This window comes from Ixodes scapularis, unplaced genomic scaffold (assembly GCF_016920785.2).
Source record: "Ixodes scapularis isolate PalLabHiFi unplaced genomic scaffold, ASM1692078v2 PGA_scaffold6__148_contigs__length_123643588, whole genome shotgun sequence".
NCBI lineage: Eukaryota > Metazoa > Arthropoda > Arachnida > Ixodida > Ixodidae > Ixodes > Ixodes scapularis.
In genome coordinates, this window is record NW_024609881.1 from 7,799,401 (window position 1) to 7,820,142 (window position 20,742).

General features: G+C 42.8%; 1 protein-coding gene across 1 annotated transcript in view; it reads left to right on the forward strand.

Annotated features, from left to right (window-relative positions):
• Positions 1-3,442, forward strand: part of LOC115308671 (zinc finger protein OZF-like) — a 31,109-nt gene extending 27,667 nt beyond the window's left edge. Inside the window, exon 3 of the mRNA XM_029966692.4 lies at positions 741-3,442. Within this exon, the coding sequence (XP_029822552.3) occupies positions 741-1,963 (1,223 nt within the window). The 3' untranslated portion in view covers positions 1,964-3,442. The remainder of the gene's footprint in view (positions 1-740) is intronic.
• The last annotated feature ends 17,300 nt before the right edge of the window (positions 3,443-20,742 follow it).

Below are 20,742 nucleotides of genomic sequence, written 5' to 3' on the forward strand. Positions count from 1 at the left end.
CAGTGCTTCTTGTACAAATCCATGCCAATTCGGAGATCCTCCACCAGGGACGCGTCCTCGGCTGAGCCCAGTGCTCAGATGAAAATGTATAAAGTGATATGGATTATGCTTCTCGGGGAGGGAAGCAAGCACTAGGATTGAAGTTAAGGGGATGTTCATGGCAGTAGGAAAAGAATGAGGCAAGGTACATTTTTGAGTTCTTATGTACAGGAAGATGAAGATGAGATTGGAGGAAGAGGGCTTTCTGAGAGTTACCAGGATAACATTGGGAGACAATGAACCGTGTAGAAAGTCAGCCTTTGCTTCCTAATGTTTTTCTTTGCAAAACATGCCACAAAGTTTTGTTAAAAATCTATAATTTGTGCAAACAGAAAAAACTTTCCCTCGTCCTTTAGATGTAATTTGTCACTCTCACAATATATGTTCTTGGCCATCTGATGTGTCCATTTGGTAGTTCTTGAGCATGTCGTATTGTTGAAAACATTCTGGAAGGTAGAGAGCAACACACTACATCTGAAGGCAAGTGAATATTTTCTTTAATTTTCGTGGAAACTTTGGTTTTAAATAAACTTAACCATGTTGAATTAACACGAGACAGTGCTTTGAACTGAAATAGAAGTTAAAGAAATGTAATTCAGCCACTCAGCTAATGCAGGACTACAGTAATGACTGCTTATTTCTAAAACGTGGCTATCTTTGTTATGCTTTCCTAGTGTCCTAATACACATGAAGCCTTGTAGGAGGGGGACCTGCACTTTTGGGTGAGACCAGCTGCCCATTGAAAGCCACTGAGGACATCTGGTTTGGGTGCTGTTCCTGCACCTATGTCGCCAAAGATCAGCATGGGATCGTGAACCACCTGGTTGCCCATGGTGATGAACAATCCAAGAGCCAGCATCCTCCCGTGTCCTCTCACTCCAGGTCCGAAGTGCCAAGCAACACTCAAAAGCACAAAAGCAACAAGTTTAAGTGCAAACTGTGTCCTCAAGTCTTTGCTTGTGATTCCCTACTGACCAGTCATAACCAAACACACACCGGTGAAAAGCCATTCAAGTGCAAGCTTTGCCTAAAAGCCTTTGCTCGGAATTCTCAGTTAAGAAGGCATAATCTAATACACTCTGATGAAAAGCCATTTAAATGCAACCTCTGCCCCGAAGCCTTTTCTCAGAATGGTCATCTGATCTACCATAATCAAACACACACTGGTGAAAAGCCATTTAAGTGCAAGCTGTGCCCTCGAGCCTTTTCTCATAATTGTGCTCTGATCGGGCATAATCGAACACACTCAGGTGAAAAGCCATTTAAGTGCAAGCTGTGCCCCCGAGTCTTTTCTCAGAATTCTAATTTAAAGGCGCATAATATAACACACTCTTCCGAAAAGCCATTTAAGTGCAAGGTTTGCCCTCAAGTCTTTTCTCAGAAAGCCAGTCTGATCGTGCATAATCGAACACACTCAGGTGAAAAGCCATTTAAGTGCAAGCTGTGCCCCCGAGTCTTTTCTCGGAATTCTAGTTTAAAAACGCATAACATAACACACTCTTCCGAAAAGCCGTTTAAGTGCAAGGTGTGCCCCAAAGTTTTTTCTCAGAAAGCCAATCTGATCCACCATAATCGAACACACTCAGGTGAAAAGCCATTTAAGTGCAAGCTGTGCCCCCGAGTCTTTGCTCAGAGTTCTAATTTAAAAACACATAATCGAACGCACTCAGGTGAAAAGCCATTTAAGTGCAAGGTCTGCCCCCAAGTCTTTTCTCAGAAAGCCAGTCTGATCTACCATAATCGAACACACTCGGGTGAAAAGCCATTTAAGTGCAAGCTATGCCCCCAAGCCTTTTCTCGGAATTCCAGTCTGATCTACCATAATCGAACACACTCTGGTGAAAAGCCATTTAAGTGCAAGTTGTGCCCCCGATCATTTTCGCAGAATTCATATCTGAGACGCCATAATCTAACACACTGTTGAAAAGTAATTTAAGTGGAACATGTGTCCCAAGGCCCTTTCTCAGAGTTCTGATCTAATCTGCAGTGCAGAGATATACACGATTTCAGTTGAAATATATAAATGCATGCAGTACCCTAAAATGACAGGAATGCAGTGCCTTACAAATGACAGCAATTTTCCTGTGCATTTTTTTATACCTCTGCCTCGTGGGGCATGTGCCAAAGCAGTGGTAAACAAACCTAAGGACGATTGCATTAATCGGGTGGCAGGTAGTGGGCTTTTGCACTCTTTACTTCTCAGAACAGTTTGTTGTATATCCAGTATGGTTGCCACATTGATTGTTTATGCATAGCCAAACTCTTGCATTGCTCACAAGCCTTTCATCTGAATGCTACTGTTAATAATGACGAATGTGTTGAGGAGTAGGGAGAAATTCCTTGCCAGAAGTAATCAAAAGGTTGGTCGTGCAATGACAAACCTTTGACTTTTTCATTAGATTGAAATAGGTCTGTGTAGCTCGTTTGAGGTGTTTTCTAATATGTTTGTTTTTACTCCTGTTTTAAAAGATGGGCACATGCAGAAAATAAATGTCACCATAGATTCAATTTTACTATCTAAAAAATAAAGTGTGTGAATTTCAATTCCTGTAGTGTCTTTTTTCTGCTTTTGTAATCTGGTACTCTATGTAGAGTAATTTTTTAGGTTTTTATTTTTACGTCCTGTAGCATGCCTCTCCATCTTAGCAATCAACTCGGCTGGAAACCGATTTTTGAGTGTGTGTGCACTACAGTGGTTTGTGCTCCCGATTCGAACTTTGCTATACTCTGGGATAACTTTTCATGGCAACGCAGTCAAAGGCACTGGTACTTATGCCTTCTCCAATTTTCAGCTCTGATGGAACTTGCACGTGAGCTCTCTTCTTCGAAAGGCCAAGAAAAGCGGTCCCCCTAGTATAGTCATACTCCCACACCGCCAAGCTGGTTTTACAATTGACAGCGTGCCAATTTTTAATGCTCCATAATGCATGTTCAATTCTGGTTTGAAGAGGGAGGTAGAGAGCTGAAGTAACTTGAACTCGATCATATCTAAGTGTTCTTGCTTCCTTCCCTGCACTGAAATCTTCATAGTGATGTATTTATATGACACCTGCTTTAAGATATCGCTCTTGTATTTAGGTTATCATAATTTTCTGTTGCTCCGTATTCTTGTTGCCGATAGTTGTCTCTGTGTATCTTTGTCGGAATTCTCAGACCGTAAGTGTCATGTATGGCAGAAAATGTTTTTTGTACTAAAATGTCCATTTTTTGCATGGTTTACTGCATCCTGTGTATTGTTGGTCAATGTGTGCTTAGTTTTGCATTGTGTAATGCATTTGTGTATATCTTCATTGTGGATTTTGTTTCTTACTCTCATTTGTCTCAAATAAATTCGGCAGATGATAAATGTGTAATGAGAGTTCTGTATCAGTGTTCCTCGCAAATAAAGCTAGACAGTTTGAGCTTTCAGTGTTAAAGTGTTGTTTTCCAGCCATGCATATCTTAGCTGAAGGAATGCCATTGGGGGAGCAGCTTCTGGAAAGTTCTTATTTGCCATCGTGTGCTATGCTGAGACCTCACTGTGGAAATTTCGTAGCCATGAAATTGACTGCCGAGTAAATGTGCATACCGGAGCACATAGGTTTGGATTGGATTGTGGCGGCCCAGGGCTTGGCAGAGATACTCCAAACAGTGTTCGGGAATACAAATACTGAGATACATGTGTTTTAAGGCCAAAATACAGATACCGACATTTGTCTTTTTTGCAACAGGATATCCCTGAGATACTTCTGCAATAACGGCGAAAAAGTATTCCAGAATACAGATACAGATACTCATACAAATATATTTGTTCCCGAATGGTGTTACGTGGAGAGGGTGCAGTTCGTGGTGAATGCGAAAGGTAATTTATGCTTGTGCTCCTCTTTTTGTGTCATTTTAGGCACTACTTATTTATTTATTTATTTATATACCCTCAAGGCCCTGGGGGCATTACAGAGGGGAGTGAGTGAAAGCAACAACAACAACAACAACAAACGGTAATAGAAGACAATATAAGTCACGGGTCACTTTCGCAAAAATAATTAGTAACAGCACTTTTAAACATCTAACGAGGATAATAACATTAATGATGCCGGAAGGTGGTTCCACTCTGGTGATGTCCTAGGAATGAAAGAATCGTGATAGGCTGAGGTTCGAGAATCAGGAATGCCGACTTTGTACTGATGATCAATGCGTGGAGAAACATAAGGTGGGACGAGGAAGAGCTTCTCTTTAAGAATGGGGTTAGAATTGTATATTTTATAGAAAAGACATAGACGAGAACACTTACGGCGCAAAGAAAGCAGTGGCAAGGAGAGAAGAGATTTCATGGATGATACACTAGCTGTCCGGTGATAATTATTAAGTATGAAACGAGCGCCGTGGTTTTGAACTGACTCGAGATGAGAAGTGAGCGTCGTCTAACCAGGATCCCAGATACTCTAATTTTGAGCGAACCAGAGATTTCAATAATATCAGTTTGAGAGAAACTGGCACTAGAGAAAAGTTACGTTTTAGGTAGCCTAACATAGAATTGGCATTAGCAATGATGTGGTTAATATGAATATGCCAGGAGAGGTTAGAAGTAATATGCACACCAAGGTATTTATATGAAGTCGCACATTCTAAAGAAACATTATCAAGATGATAGATAAAAGGCGAAGTGTTACGGCGAGACACTTTCATTGTTTTACATTTTTTAGTGTTAAGTGTCATGGACCACAGCTTGCACCAATCAAGAACAGCATTTAAGTCGTTTTGAAGAAGGAGGGAGTCAGAATCATTAGTAATCTTACGATAAATAACGCAGTCATCTGCGAACAAACTAAGCGATGATGAGACACACAACGGCAAATCATTGATGTAAATGAGGAATAACAAAGGACCTAGAACGGAGCCTTGAGGGACTCCAGAAGTAACAGAAGACACCGAGGAATTAGAGTTATTTACATGAACAAACTGAGAACGATTAGTAAGAAAACACTCAATCCAAGTTAGTATCTGAGGGTCAAGATTGAGTTTGCTAAGCTTGAAGAGTAGTAGTTGGTAAGAAACTTTATCAAATGCTTTGCAGAAATCAAGAAAAATACAGTCAACCTGGGATCCATGATCAAGTAATGCAAATAAATCGTTAGTAAGGACAAGAAGTTGTGTTTCACAAGAAATTTACGAAAGCCACGCTGTGAGGACGAGACTTTGAGGTTGTCAATCAGCTTAACAATCCCATCAAAATCAAACACAAGTGGGTCCATAGGAAAGAAATCATAATTAGGGTAAGTAACAATGGAACAGCTTACATCCCTAGAAAACGATTGTACAAACACCTCATTGAGGACTTTTGCAGAGTCATCGTTGGACATAACAATGCCATCAGAGTCATAAAGCAAAATATCCTTGTCTTGCCATTAATAACGCTCCAAAACATTTTGACACCAGTTGATAACAGACGGGGCAGGGTTTGGCTGAAGAAAGTTTGTTTAGGGTCCTTAATTGCATTTCTGTATACATTTTCAGCGTTGTAATAAGCCGCCCAGCGCTCAACAGTGTCTGCACGCTTAGCAGTGTGGAACAGGCGTTTCTTTTTATTTGAAAGTCTTTTCAAGGCTTTATTAAACCATGGGGACTTGGAGCTATTAGTAAGAAAGCGACGTGGGACGAAAGAATTGTTAAGGGAATTTACTTTATTTTTGAACATTGTCCAATTAACCTCGACAGAGCGTTAAAAAAAATTGGATAGGAAAACGTCAAGGAATTGCGCCAACTTGCTGTTTATAGCCTCAAATCAGCTTTGCCATAATCAAGAAAAGAATTATTCTTCGCTCATTCTTTCACTCATTACCTCAAACTCTTTATCTATCATTGATTTCGCTAAAAAAACACGTCACTCCCGTTAAACCACATAGCTACAGAACGGTAAAGACTGCAAACCATGTTTGACAGAAGGTGTCTGCCCGAAATGAACCCAGTTTTGCCGTGAGGGTGCATCTCAAACTGTCACATTATGAGCTTCTGAGTTACCCATAGTGTAGGGAAGTTGGACTACAGGGTTATACTTTTTCTCCACTCAACGCCTTTACAGCGTTCCCTCCTCTAAATTTGAAAGAGTGGAGGGCTTTGTGAGAAGAGCAGATTTTCTTATTCTTGCAAATAACCTTTAAACCCTTTTTATTGTTGGTGATTGAGATTGATCATGCTATAGGGCAGTTTGATATAAATTCTGAAGCAAGTTGCACCAAACGGATGTTTTTATCCTCTAAATTTATCTTAAAAAGGGCAACAAATGTAACGAGATGCCTAAGTCAGGCAAAGTATCGCGATACAAGCGATACATTGTAAATGTGTTTCAGTACTGAGATACAAATACAATTTACAAATGTATCTCGATACAGAGATACAGATACTCGAAAGTATCTCTAAGATACCATCGCGATACATCTGTATCGCGATACTGCTCAGCCCTGTGGTGGCCATTACTTTTTTTTCGGGGTGAATAGAGTCCATGCTCTGCCCCCACTACAAAATATATAACATTTTGTTTTTACTACGAATGTAAACTATGCATACACGAAAACTGATTCTCCACGCAAATGATATCCTAGCGGTCCGAGCCAGAGGCAAAAGTTTTCAAATTAATCGATATCTTACTGAAAAGTTATAGGCGAATTTCTGAAGTTTTTGTCGGAAAACGGCAGTCAATAAAGTTCTCGAATACATGAACCTGAATGGCGCCAGTCACCTAAACGAGCTGAAATGGGCCAAATTTCTCCATTGAAATTTTTAAAGAATCGCATAACTTTTAGATGAGGTGATGGTTAGTTCGGAAACTGGCATCTGGTCAGACTGCTAGCGCTACACTTAGGCGTTGAATGAGCGTTCCACAATCCATAGTTTATTGTTGAAGTGAAAAAACACTACATTTATTTGTGGGAGACGCATTATACATCATATACTTCTTGCTTTAATGCTCTGTTCTTGTGCTGCACCTGCCGAGTCTTGGCTTCTACCCCTGTCCCAATGGCAAGAGCCTCCAGGAACAAGTCCGTTTCTGGCTTCGGCCTTATACCTTGGCAGTCCGTCACTTTGTGCCTCCGTCCCACAGCTGGCGAGGACGAACACAGGAAAAAAAGAGAAGACAAGAGAGAGCGCTACTTACAACTGACGTTTTATGAGAGGAAAGAGGAAGACAAGGATACAATCAAGACTAAAATCACAAAAATAGGACAAGCAGTCTCTAGGTCTTCGGTGGAGTGGGCCCATGCATTGAATAAGAAAATAGCTTCCCCGATGGGTCGATCAGCGTGCGGCACCGAAAGGGAAATTTCTCTTCAGGAAGTGCCTTGTAAGGCCTCTATGCTGTCCGACAGAGCTGCGTTATGGCTGCCTCGGGCGTGGAAATGTGGTGTGGGTAGAGCACTAGCTCCTAAGGAGCAGAGTAATGCAATTGTTTGATCCACGTGTTTTGGCGACAACAAGGCCGACAGAGCAGCTCGGCGCGAGTCACGTGGTACTCGGGGGTTTCAGGAGGTGGCCCGCCATTTTCACTTGCATTCTGGCTGCCGCAAGCCTGGTGGAAGATAGAGGAGGTGGTTCAACGCGCAGCTCTCCCGGCGGAACCAGCGTGTCGAATAAACGCTCGCGGTTCGCGCACATTCTGACAGGTGGCAGGAGTGCAGTGCGGGCTATCGTTTCGCCGGGTCTCGCCTCGCTCGCGTTGGTTCTCTGTGTTGGTGCGTCGTCTGAGTCGTCGGTTGTTGTGTTTTCCCTTGTTTAGCACACGTTTTTTCTAACAATGGGAAGGAAGTGTTTCGTGCCGCGTTGTAACACCGGTTACAAGTCATGCCAGCAAAAGTTTTCTCTCTTTTCGGCCCCGAAGGACGACGCCCGCCTGAAACTTTGGAGGCACGCCATTCCCCGCAAGGATCGAAGCCTTCAAGCGTCGGATCATGTGTGCGAGAGACATTTTGAGCTTCGTTTTGTTTCGCAAACCTGGGCTGTGGAGTACAACGGCAACGTCCTTACGAGTGTGCCTCGTCGAGCATCTTTGGCCGGTGACGCAGTTCCGTCGATATTTCCCGATTGTCCAGCACACCTCTCCAAGGTAACCAAACGTCGGAAGAGACCAGCGGTCAGGCAGCCTGCCGACGTTCCTAAACAAAAGCGCGTTCATCGCACTGATACGGCCGAAAGTGCTGAAGAGGCAGACTGGAAGACAGCGACCGTGATCGAGGAGGATGTTCGTCGAATGCAAACTCTGATCCGGCTGCCCTCCACGTTGACGCTCCGGAAGCTCCGGATATCATCCCTTCAGCCGAACTGTCTCGGCAGCAAGTCTTCAGCGACTTGTTCGAGCTGTCGGTGCCCGCGGTTTTTCGACCATATTATGGGGATATCACAGGCGAGACATGGACGGCCTCCAAAACATTGCTTTTACGGAGATGCAGTGGAGCACAAGCCCAAAGTTGCGAGGAACGACCACAAGCGCCATCAGTGCTGCCGAAAAAAGTCACTTGGTCACAACAAAGCTTGTTGACATTGACCAGAAACTGCAGGTCTCTGCGGTTGTGATGGGAAGGCGCGAATCCACAGATGAGCTTCACATCAAGGATTACATCGCTACAATCGAAGATGTCAAGTCATTTCTGCAAAGATTGCATGAGATGCCTATCTGTGGCGGAGGACCAAAGGCAAGTGTGTATCCACAGGCGCATCCTGAGAGTGCATCTGTCGATGCGTGCAATCTGTGGCGACACAAAAAATGCCCCCTCCTTGTTCGTGAAAACAAGAGCACATGTAAGTGGTGCTGAAGTCTGTCTGACACACTTCGGATTCACCAGAAAAGGGCGACTGTCAAGAAAAAGGGAACCATACCGACCAAGCGTTTTCGCTTCACATCTGTACGAAATAGTGACAGCATGCTTGCTTTCCGTAGAGATAGGTACGCGCTGAAAAGGTCTAAGGAACGCCTGCTGAAACGTGTCAAAGTTCTCAGTGAAGGGCTGAAGCAGGCACAAGAAAAGATGCAAAACATCTCCACTGAAGTGCTTGAAAAACTGGAGGCACTGAAGCTGCCTTCAGCTCAGCTGGAATTAATCAAGGAATGTGTCTTGGCTGCCAGATGCAAAAGGAAAAAGAACAGGCGCTATACTGAGCACTGGATCTTGATATGCCTGCTGTTGCATATTCGAAGCCCATCTGGCTACTCGTTTCTGAGAGACAATGAGATCTTGCCGCTGCCTTCTGTGACCACTGTACAAAAGTACCTGTCAATGGTTCGGATCAAATGTGGATTTGACTCTCGTTTCTTTGCGGCGTTCAAGAAGAAGATAGCCACAAAATCTACCTCTGAGCGTTACGGCATCTTGGTGTTTGATGAAATTCAAGTAAGAAAAGAGATGAGAGTTCACGCTAAGACGATGACATATGCAGGGTTTGCGGACTTTGGTGAAGCGGCAAGCCCTTCAGATGAACTAGCAGATCACGGGCTGGTGTTCACATTTCATGCATTTGGTGACAGCTATTCCCAGCCAGTCGCTGTCTTTGGAAGCAAGGGACCAACAAGAGGGACAGTTCTCGCACAGCTAGTAATGAAAGCTATTCTGTTGCTTGAAGATGCTGGAGTGTTCGTTGATGCCATTGTGTGTGATGGGGCTGCAACTAACAGAGCCATGTGGAAGCAGTTTTCCGTAAGTGGATCTCTAACATGCCCAAGAAATTCATTTGTTCACCCTTCGGACGACCAGCGCAGTGTCTATGTCTTTTCTGATGCGCCCCATCTAGTCAAATGTATAAGGAACCGCCTACTGAAAGAGAAGGTGTTGTGTACAAACGTGGGGCGTGTAATGTGGGCACAGTACGACAAGCTGTTCGTTGAAGACAGCAAACTTCCTGGTTACCTTAGGGGGTGTCCAAAACTTACGCTTTCTCATCTGTACCCATCAAACACAGAAAATGCGAGTTAAATTGGCAACACAAGTGTTCAGCAGAAGTGTCGTTAAAGGTCTTGAGTATTACTCAAGCAGAGGAGTGCCAGGCCTAGAAAATGTCAAAGCAACTGTGGATTTTACAGTCCGAATAAATGACTTGTTTGATGCACTTAACCGAAGTTATCCAAAAGAGGGCCTGAAGCTAGGCGGTAAAGATCTTAGGGTGCTAGCATCCTCCCTGCATTGGCTGAACACATGGGAGAGGGAGCTTGTTTCTGGCAGAATATCCCGTGAAAGTTTTCTCACGGAATCAACTGCTGAGGGCTTGCGTGTCACAATCCTGTCGGTAATTGAACTTTCGAAATATCTTCTTGGGACCTGTGGTTTTAAGTATGTACTAATAGGAAAGTTTAATCAAGATGTCCTCGCGAGGTTTTTTGGTATAATTCGCCAGGCAGGTGGTCAGAACGAGCATCCATCGATGCCAACCTTCCTTCAACTCTACAACATGCTGTCCATATATAGCCTAATCAAACCACCCAAATTTGGAAACTGCCAGGTCCAGCACGTAAATGACTCAATTTCTTACACTCTCGGATTTTACATCAGCATTCCAAGATGTTTCCGTCCACGAAACTAAACTTCAGGAACTGAAGCGAAACCTTGATGGCCTGGTAGACGCAGAAGTGGAGTGTGAAGATGTATTTGATCATGTGTACACGTCTGCGCATGTGGAAGACTGTGCAGAAAGCTTCTGAAACACACGACCTGTACAGCATGTAAGCAGGGGTTTGTCTCTTCGACGTCTTTATCAGAAAAGCCTGAAGCCAATGTTAAGATGGAACAATGTTTTTAATCTTGTTTGTGCCACAGAAACTTGCTTTCAAAAGGACGCTGAAAGCAAGTTCGCTTATGAGCGAACTCTTGACGAGGTAATGGATAACTTTCACTTCTCATTCCCATGCGCAGGTCACAAGACTGATATAACAGCACAGATCTTTCATTATTACATCTTGATGAGAATGAGGCAATACTGCAAACAAAAAATGCGTGAAAAGGCAAACAAAACACGAGAGCTTAGAAAGAGGTCGAAGCTGGTCTAATGTGCAATTTTTTATGTAGAAAAGTATTTAGTGAAGACCACATACTTTAGTTTTGTTCGTGCATTTAAAGACGTCTTAGAAAATTTTATATTTCATTTTACATAAATTCATTTTGCCAAAGTAGTGTGTATCTTGCTGCATTTCTGTAAGTGTTTCCCATGCCTTTATCATGCATTCAGTGTCATTTTCGATTGCTTTGATTATTCTTAGTTTTGCGATATGTCTGAGCCCACTGTTTTGTACGGTTCAAATAAAACGTGTTCATTTATATTAACTATTCTTAAATACTTCTGGGGCCCCTAGAATAAAAGCCGATTAGCCTGCTTTTTTGTCTGAATAAAACTAGCAAGAAAAGTTTATGCCAATGACATCTCGCTACAGCCAACGGATGACAAGTTGGTTTGATCTTTATTTATTTTTTGTTTACTAACCTGAAATATGTTCTGGAAACGTTAATAACCGCAACGCCAACCTATTTGTTGGGTAGGAATCCTAGCCTCGTATTGCTATGTGAACATGGTGTACCGCGACTGATTGCGACCTAGAGTATAGGGTGTTTTCACTGACATAATTTCGTCCACCATTTTGTTGTTGCGATCTGTCTGGCGTGTGCCAAACTCGAGCATTTCAAGGATTTGCATGCCTTCTCAAATGCGTAAGCACCGCTGACATCATTTCAACCGGTTACGATGTAATCCTTCAATGTAGTAAATTTGTTTGAAAAAACAAACTAACAACAAAATGGCGGATTGACGTCATGTGCAAACAACCTATAGCTGATTTACTTCTTCAAAAAACGGAAAACTTTTGAATCGTTTCCCTCGTAACGCTCAACTCTGTTGCTTCTCTACTTACCTGAACGAACAGAGTTCAACCACCTGACCTATACGCTAGAAAATTCGTATTTTTCAAGCGCTCCCACCGTACCGCCCCTCCCAGCTTACAGCCCGCGGGAGCTCGCCGCAGCGATGGCTCGCACTGCACTAGCGCCTCCGCCGCGGAAACTGAGAACCGCGAGCGTTAATTCGACACTCCGGCGGCCTCCTTTGATACACCTCTATCTTCCACCGTGGCTGCATTGCCGCAAGTGGCGGAGCATGGAGGCAGACCTTTGGAGTCCCACACATGGTTACCAACTAGCTGTACATCTTATTCGCTAGGTTTCACGGTCTTGCTAAGTAAGTAACATTGTGAAAATTGAAATGTTCCCTCCGCTGCAATACTGAGCTTTGTAACTGTTGCTGCCGTGAGTTTCTGGTGATACAAATGTTTTGTCACTCTGAAGTTTTCTTGCTAGCTATGGTCTATGGAAAAGTTATATATATTTTTTCTTTCGCTTTAAATTGTTCGTTCCAATGGGCGCCGGAATGGGTAAAAAGTTTGTTTATCTCGGACCACAGATCAGCCTTAATCATCGTTATTTTGGGCAATCGGCGGTTGCGTCAGGGTGGTTTCTTACATATAGATATATTAGGTCTGTTTGATTCAGCCAGAAAGTTCAAAATTAGATTGCTCTGAGCTCAGACAAGCATAGAGTTTTTGCAATCTGCCTATGCACGACTCCGACACTTGTTTGAACTCCGACTGAACTTAGTTCCGAACTTTCTGCCGAATGAAACGGAACTATTATAATAATACCTATATGATTTCTTACCACCTCTAAAATGCTTTGTGTGGTGTGTTGGATGATCCGTCAGGTGCACCACAAAAGAAATTGGGGAATCGCGTTTCATTTGTTTACTTGCGAGTGCGAGTGAAATTAATATGCAAAACAGCAGAAAAAAAAAAGAATCGGCAACACAACAACGAGACAAACTGAACGAAAGTAAGTTCCGCTATTTGAGCACCATAAAGACTGACAAGATTTGTGTGGTAAAAAATTTAAAAAAAATGTTTTACCACACTTTTATACAAGTACACATTTGAACGTTCATTGGTCCACAGTAAACTGACGTGGGCAAAACCATCTAAAAGCAAATAAAAAACAATTTGAACTTTATAACGTAGGTAATTAGTATAGTGCATGTTAATACAGCGTAATTAGTATATTACTTTTCCTTCAGCTGGCAACATTGGTTTCTTTCTCTTGCCTTCTGTTGCGCTCTTTCGCTACCTTTCACTCGGGACTCGAAAATTTGCCACCCCTCCTCACCCGTCTTTACCCCTGGGGAGAACACATGGAGATCGACGCAACATGGCTGATTAAGAAATAAACTTCGAGTTCACACTTTCCGAAACTAGTCCGAAACTAGTCCGAAACTAGTCTGGGGGGCACGACAAAGCCATGCCGGCGTTAACACTCTTCATGACGCAGATGCTGTTGCTCCTGTTCACGGCATCACCAAGTACCTCGGACGGCGATGGGGCCTGCCCTTCGTCATGGTCGCGGGAGCACCCGTTCAACACCGACTCAGCAGCGCAAGAGGAAGCTCCTGCTGCCTCACTCCTGACGTGGCCAACGTGGTCCCTCACCGACAACAACCGCAGGATGGCGCACCGTGGGACGTTTCCGTTTCCGTCCGTCGGCTGCCTTCAAAAGCATCTTCCACCGCTGCAATCGCTGGGGCACGACAAAGCCATGCCGGCGTTAACACTCTTCATGACGCAGATGCTGTTGCTCCTGTTCACGGCATCACCAAGTACCTCGGACGGCGATGGGGCCTGCCCTTCGTCATGGTCGCGGGAGCACCCGTTCAACACCGACTCAGCAGCGCAAGAGGAAGCTCCTGCTGCCTCACTCCTGACGTGGCCAACGTGGTCCCTCACCGACAACAACCGCAGGATGGCGCACCGTGGGACGTTTCCGTTTCCGTCCGTCGGCTGCCTTCAAAAGCATCTTCCACCGCTGCAATCGCTGGGGCACGACAAAGCCATGCCGGCGTTAACACTCTTCATGACGCAGATGCTGTTGCTCCTGTTCACGGCATCACCAAGTACCTCGGACGGCGATGGGGCCTGCCCTTCGTCATGGTCGCGGGAGCACCCGTTCAACACCGACTCAGCAGCGCAAGAGGAAGCTCCTGCTGCCTCACTCCTGACGTGGCCAACGTGGTCCCTCACCGACAACAACCGCAGGATGGCGCACCGTGGGACGTTTCCGTTTCCGTCCGTCGGCTGCCTTCAAAAGCATCTTCCACCGCTGCAATCGCTGGGGCACGACAAAGCCATGCCGGCGTTAACACTCTTCATGACGCAGGTTAGTTACATGCAAAACGCAAATTGGAAACAACCAAATAACACCCTACCTTTTGAAATGTCGTGCCCCATCGACATGAAGCGCCTACTAACCCTTTCTTGCGACGCAGTCATTTTTGTATTTTCATGCAAAGCCTGTATCGAGTTTCTTAGAGTCTTGCTGCTGCTTTCCGGCGATGTGGAAAGAAACCCAGGCCCCATGTCTCTAGCCCAAATAGAAGAATTCAATAATCTTAAAGACACTGTTACAAAACTTCAGGCGAGTCATTCTACGCTTCAGCAGGAAGTCACTCAGCTTACAGAGCAGCAAAAGCAGTACGAAGCGACCGTTTCGGCCCTTGAGGAGCGCGTAGACCAGCTCTCAAGTGAACTGAATTCCCGGAAAGAAACAGGTGATTGCGATACATCTACTCCACCTCACCTTACGGAGGCTTTAAACGAGCTGTCTAAATTAAAAGCGCGCTGCGACGACGCGGAGGGCAGATCCCGCCGTTCTAATCTAATATTTTTCGGAATCGCTGACACCGACAAAGAAACTTGGGCTCAATCTGAGGGCTTGATCACAAGCCTGTGTTCCGAGAAACTCGGTATCGAAGTTTTATCTTCCGGAATTGAAAGAGCTCACCGGTTAGGAGCATTCCATCAGCAGAAAATTCGTCCCATCATTGTCAAGTTTTCGTCGTTCAAAGAAAAAGAGGGCATTCTTGGTTCTGCGCACAAGCTTAAGGGCTCACGCGTTGCAATTAGTGAAGATTTTCCACTTTCTGTAAGGCTCGCACGACGTCGTCTTCTTGATTTTGCCAAACCAAAGGGAACGCCTTTTCGGCTGCGTCACGATAAACTGTTCATAGATGGCAAGTGTTTTGTGTTCGATGACGCTATCGGCTCGGTTGTTGAAAAATGTACGTAGCAATGCCGGCGTTCTTCGCGTGTGCCCACTCACAATCAAACTGCCAAACCTCACGTTATCAACAAGATATCTTCTATTCATTCTATTTTGTTTACTAACATTAGAAGCCTAATCCCAAAGAGAGATGATGTGAATTCCTTGATTCAAACGTGCAACGCCGACTTCATTGTTCTTACTGAGACGTGGTTGAATCCCGACATATCAGATGCTGAATTGTTTCCTCCTTATCCAAACTTTCGTGTGTACAGGTGCGACAGAATTACTAGAAAGGGGGGAGGCGTACTTTTGGCTATTAATAATCAAATCACGTCTCGGCTCATTCCACTTTCTACCGCACTAGAAGTCGTATGGGTTTATCTCCCTACGGCGCCCTCTGTTGTACTGGGCGTATGTTATAGGCCACCTGATAGTAATAAGGAATTCACCTTTGAGCTTAATAAGTGTCTTTCTGAACTCGCTACTCAATATCCTAACGCTTCTGTTGTACTTCTTGGGGATTTTAATTACCCGAATATTAATTGGTCTACCTTCACATCCACTTGCACTTCCTCTCAAGAATTTATAGATCTTTGCCTAGATTATAACATAACAAATATTATCACACAGCCTACTAGAATTACCGACTGCTGCAGCAATATACTCGACTTGTGCTTAAGTCAGGATCCTTCTCTTTTTAGCAACGTTACCTACTTAACAGGAATCAGCGACCATCTTGTCATCGACATAACACTCTCTCTCGCTGTTCCTCGAAAATCACATTATTGCAAATACATTCCCGACTACGCGAGGGCCGACTATGTGTCTATCAACGCATGCCTCGAAGACTTTTACCAATCATTCTCTGTTAATCTCGAGGAAAGAACCGTCAATGAAAATTGGACGCTCTATAAGAATAAGCTATCCCACTTAGTTGAGCGCTTCATCCCATTGACCCGCATCATATCAGATAACTGTCACCCATGGTATAACAAAACTGTGCATAGTCATGCTAACAAGAAAAAGCGACTTTATAAACGAGCGAAATCTGTCAACAATGCAGCCTCGTGGGATGCATATCATGCGTGTGCTAGAACATACAAAACCGCCATTGCTGATGCTAAAATTAAGTTTTATACTCACGACCTCCCCAACATTTTAACAAATAAACCCAAAAAGTTCTGGAAAGTGGTCAACCCAGCTCTGTCTCTTCCATTGCAGTTCATTAACGACAACGGCATCCCACTTTCAGACGAAGATAGCGCTCTTTACCTTAACAATTTCTTCACATCAATCTTTACTAAAGAAGACTTGCTAAACGTTCCCGACTCATGCCCATTAACTCACCCCCAGATGAATCCTATCATAATTGACCACGCAGGTGTATTGAAAGCAATAGAAAACCTAAAGGTTTCCTCGAGCTCTGGAGATGACCAAATTAATTCGAAGGTATTAATAAACACTAAACATATTTCCTCTGTTTTTCTCTGTGACATTTTCTCACAATCGCTCACGCTTTCCATAATTCCACGTGACTGGAAAATAGCTAACGTAATACCTGTTCACAAAACTGGTGATCGCCAACTAATAAGTAATTACCGTCCCATCTCTCTCACCAGTGTTCCATCTAAGCTCATGGAGCATATACTTTACTCAAATATAATAAACTTTCTTGACTCTCATAACCTTCTTTTTAAACATCAGCACGGATTTCGTAAATCTTACTCTTGTGAAACCCAGCTAACCGCCTTCCTTACTGATATTTACTCAAGCTTTGATTCGAATATTCAGACCGACGCCATTTTCATTGACTTCTCCAAAGCATTTGATAAAGTACCCCACCAACGTCTTTTAACAAAGCTTAACGATATTAATATTCATCCCTCTGTTGTTAAGTGGATTTCTGAATTCCTAATTAACCGTAAGCAATATTCCTCCGTTAACAACGTAAAATCTCCCACCTCTACCGTAACGTCAGGTGTCCCCCAGGGAACCGTACTGGGCCCCCTTCTGTTCCTAATCTATATTAATGATCTCCACCTTAATATCGCTTCTTCTGTGCGGCTGTTCGCCGACGATTGTGTCATTTACCGACCCATTCTTTCAAACCATGATCATCATGCTCTCCAGGAAGACCTAGAGTCTGTAATCCATTGGTGTGAAAAATGGCAGATGACATTAAACTTCAATAAATGTAGATCCCTATCAATTTCCCGCAGTTCGCGTGCCACACCATTTTCGTATTACCTCTCTAACACTCAAGTAATAGCATGCTCATCTTATAAGTACCTGGGTGTTCATCTCACCTCTGACCTATCATGGACTACTCACATAACTTCTGTTATTTCTGATACTAACCGTTCTCTCGGATACTTGCGCCGTAACCTTAAACTTGCTACACCCTCCGTAAAACGACTAGCGTATACTACTCTTATAAGATCGAAATTAGAATACGCCTCATCTATATGGTCCCCATGGCAGTCCTACCTTGCAAATAATCTAGAATCCGTCCAAAACAGAGCCCTTCGTTTTATTTATAACAACTACTCACCATATACCAGCATATCAGGATTACGCCAATCAGCTAACCTTCATTCACTTTCCCTTCGCCGCCGAGTATCACGCCTTTCTCTCCTCCATCGAATTTTCTATCACAATAGCCACCTCAAAGAATCACTGCTGTCACCTCCCCATCGTATTTTCCCGCGTCTAGATCACCTATGTAAATTACGTCCAAGTCGATCATCAACTGTTTCTCACCTGACTTCCACACTACCATTGGCCATCGAGGATTGGAATTCACTACCTCATAACATCGTTTGTATTAATGATACTACTAAATTTGTTGAAGCCATTACCCTCTTTTTATCTAACCTACCTAGCTAGCTTACAGTGTTATAATTGTGTTTACTGTTCTATTTGTTTTTTTTCTATTGCCACCCCCTTGTATAATGCCCCACGGGCCCTCAAGGAAAATAAATGATGATGATGATGAAGTTGGTAAAGCACTAAACACTTCATCAAAGATGTGATATTGAATGCACGTGAAAATTTTGAGATGGCACAGAACATTATAATAACATTATTTTTTTGTTGTGTAAGTTGAAATAACGTTTTGTGTTAGGTGTAAATGTTACGGCAACGTTCAAATAAAACACTCAACGTTTTAGGTATGTTATCAATGTTGGTGTAACATTCAAATTAAACATATAACGATAATGTTGTGTACGACACATTATAACAACATTCAATACATAACTGTAAAGCAATGTTGTGAGCACTAACATTAATGTAACATTTAGTAACATTATGCTCCTAACATTATTCTGAAGTTTACAATGAAACATAGTAACAGTGAATGGAGAACCATGAAATAATGTTGCAAGAAGTAACACTGAAATAACATTTTAACATATATTTCCAATGTCATTTTGAAGCTTACAAGGAAACATAACATTCAATGCAAAATAGTAAATAAATGTTAAATAGTAATACTGAAATAATGTATTGGTTTGATCACATATCTGTTTTTCAAACTTCAAATAATTGTTGCAAATACTTATATTCAAGAAATTGTTTGACAATATTGTTTTTAACATTATTTTGAAGTTCACAATGAAACACAACATGCAGTAACAAGTTATTTATTGGTGTAACATTTTGAAAAGAGTAACATTTTTGCAAATGTTGTAAGAAAATGTAGTACACTATTTTAGTTTCCGATTTTATTGAAATGTAGCGTGAAGGTACAAAAAAATGGCAAGCGAAATGAAAATATATGCTATGATACTTTTTTGCATTTCTTGTCTTTTGCCCTATAAGGATGGAAGCATTTTGATTAAGCTTTTCTGTAGCAGCTGCTAACTCCAAACAATGGAAAATCTTGGATACCTATATGTAGAGCCCTGCATATCCGCGGATTACCTGTGGATATCTGCAGTAAACGGGCGGATGCGGATGAAAATTAAACAAATTTTGGCAGATTGCAGATTGGATGGCAGAGGCTGCGAATATCAGCGGATACGGATTTAAATTTTTGCCCAGCGGCATTCAGTTCGTCGACTGACGTCTCATCTACAAATCGTTTCGTCGAGATGAAACGTTTGATCGAAAGGCTTCTCCTGTTCGTTTCATCGAAAAACCTGAGATGTTTTGTTGCACACAACCTTGCTATTTTTGTAACAAACTTGTTGAGTCTCGCCTGGATTACAGGGGAGAGGGGGGCATGGTTTGGTTAAGCTCGCTAGCTTTTAGCAGCTTGGTGAAGAAATGCGTTGTCGACAAAACATTGCAGCGGCATGTGCCCACAAAACGTACAGCGTCGATGAACCGTTTGTCCATGAAAAGTTGTCCACCGATACATATTTCCACAAAAACGCGTTTCGAAGAAACAATAGGGATCCTAAGAAAGATCTGATTCTCACTGAAGATCGCTTCAGTTAGTGTGTTTCCTCTCGTCAAAAATGCTACCTTTAAAAAAAGTAAAGATTGCAGGGCATCAATTGTCCCAAGAAAGCTAGCACATTGGCAGGGAAAGAGCTGTAACTTTTTCTGGGCAAAGAAAACTTCAAACGTACAAGTCACAAGGAAGTAAAGAAACGTCCCCCTCTTCGCAAAGAGTAGTGTGGTCATGATTAAAAACAAAAAGTGCCTCGACAGCGAGTGCGACCCTGTGGCACCACGGTTTGTAAAGTTTCAGAGTCAACAGCGAACTTGCATAGGCAGACGGTAAACTGCCTCTGTGTTTCTTTTTTGTATGCTTAGAGCCCTAGCCAAAACGCCTGGTAGTTCATGTTCGTCCAATTACGACGCCAGTGCGTCGTAGCCGGACTAATATGAACCTCTATTACTTTTTAATTGTTTAACAGAACTGTAATGTCATATTTAGTATGCCCTTTTTTAACTTTTATCCTTCAAAAGTATGCGTCCGCATAAAATAGGTGTTACAAAGCAAAAAAAAAAAAAAAACATATATAACCTTTTTGTGCGCTCCTTCTGGGCAGAGTGTCGCGGATTCCTAGGATGATCACATAACTGAGATGATTTTTCCTAATCGCTTTTAATATAAATCCGATGAAACTGATAATGATAAAATGACACTTCCTTTGAATGGCGAGCCAGATTTCTTTGGTACAAAGATAAGCAAACAGCTTAAAAAGTGTCATTTCTATTTTACAATGAATGCCTGGATTGTGAGTCGGATCTGGTTCCACATTTTGCGGATGCGGTTCGGATACGGATACAATAATGTAAAAAGTATGCGGATACAGTTTGGATACAAAGTATGCAGATGCAGATCGGATACGGATACAATAATGTAAAAAGTTTGCGGATACGGTTCGAATACAAAGTCTGCAGATAATTAAACTGTTATCCACGCAGGGCTCTACCTATATGTAAGATCTAAATGAAATGCAGCGTAAAGATACAAAAAAATGGCAAGGAAAATTAAAATATGTGCTATGCTACTTATTTGAAAGAAAGACAGCCACAAATAGTATGTGCTTGTTTCACTTGTTTTATGTTTCACATTAATAGATTCACTTCCCTTTACCAGGAAGGCCTGAGGGAAGAGGAGGTGATTATATAGACTACGGAGCTTGTGGATAAGTGAAGT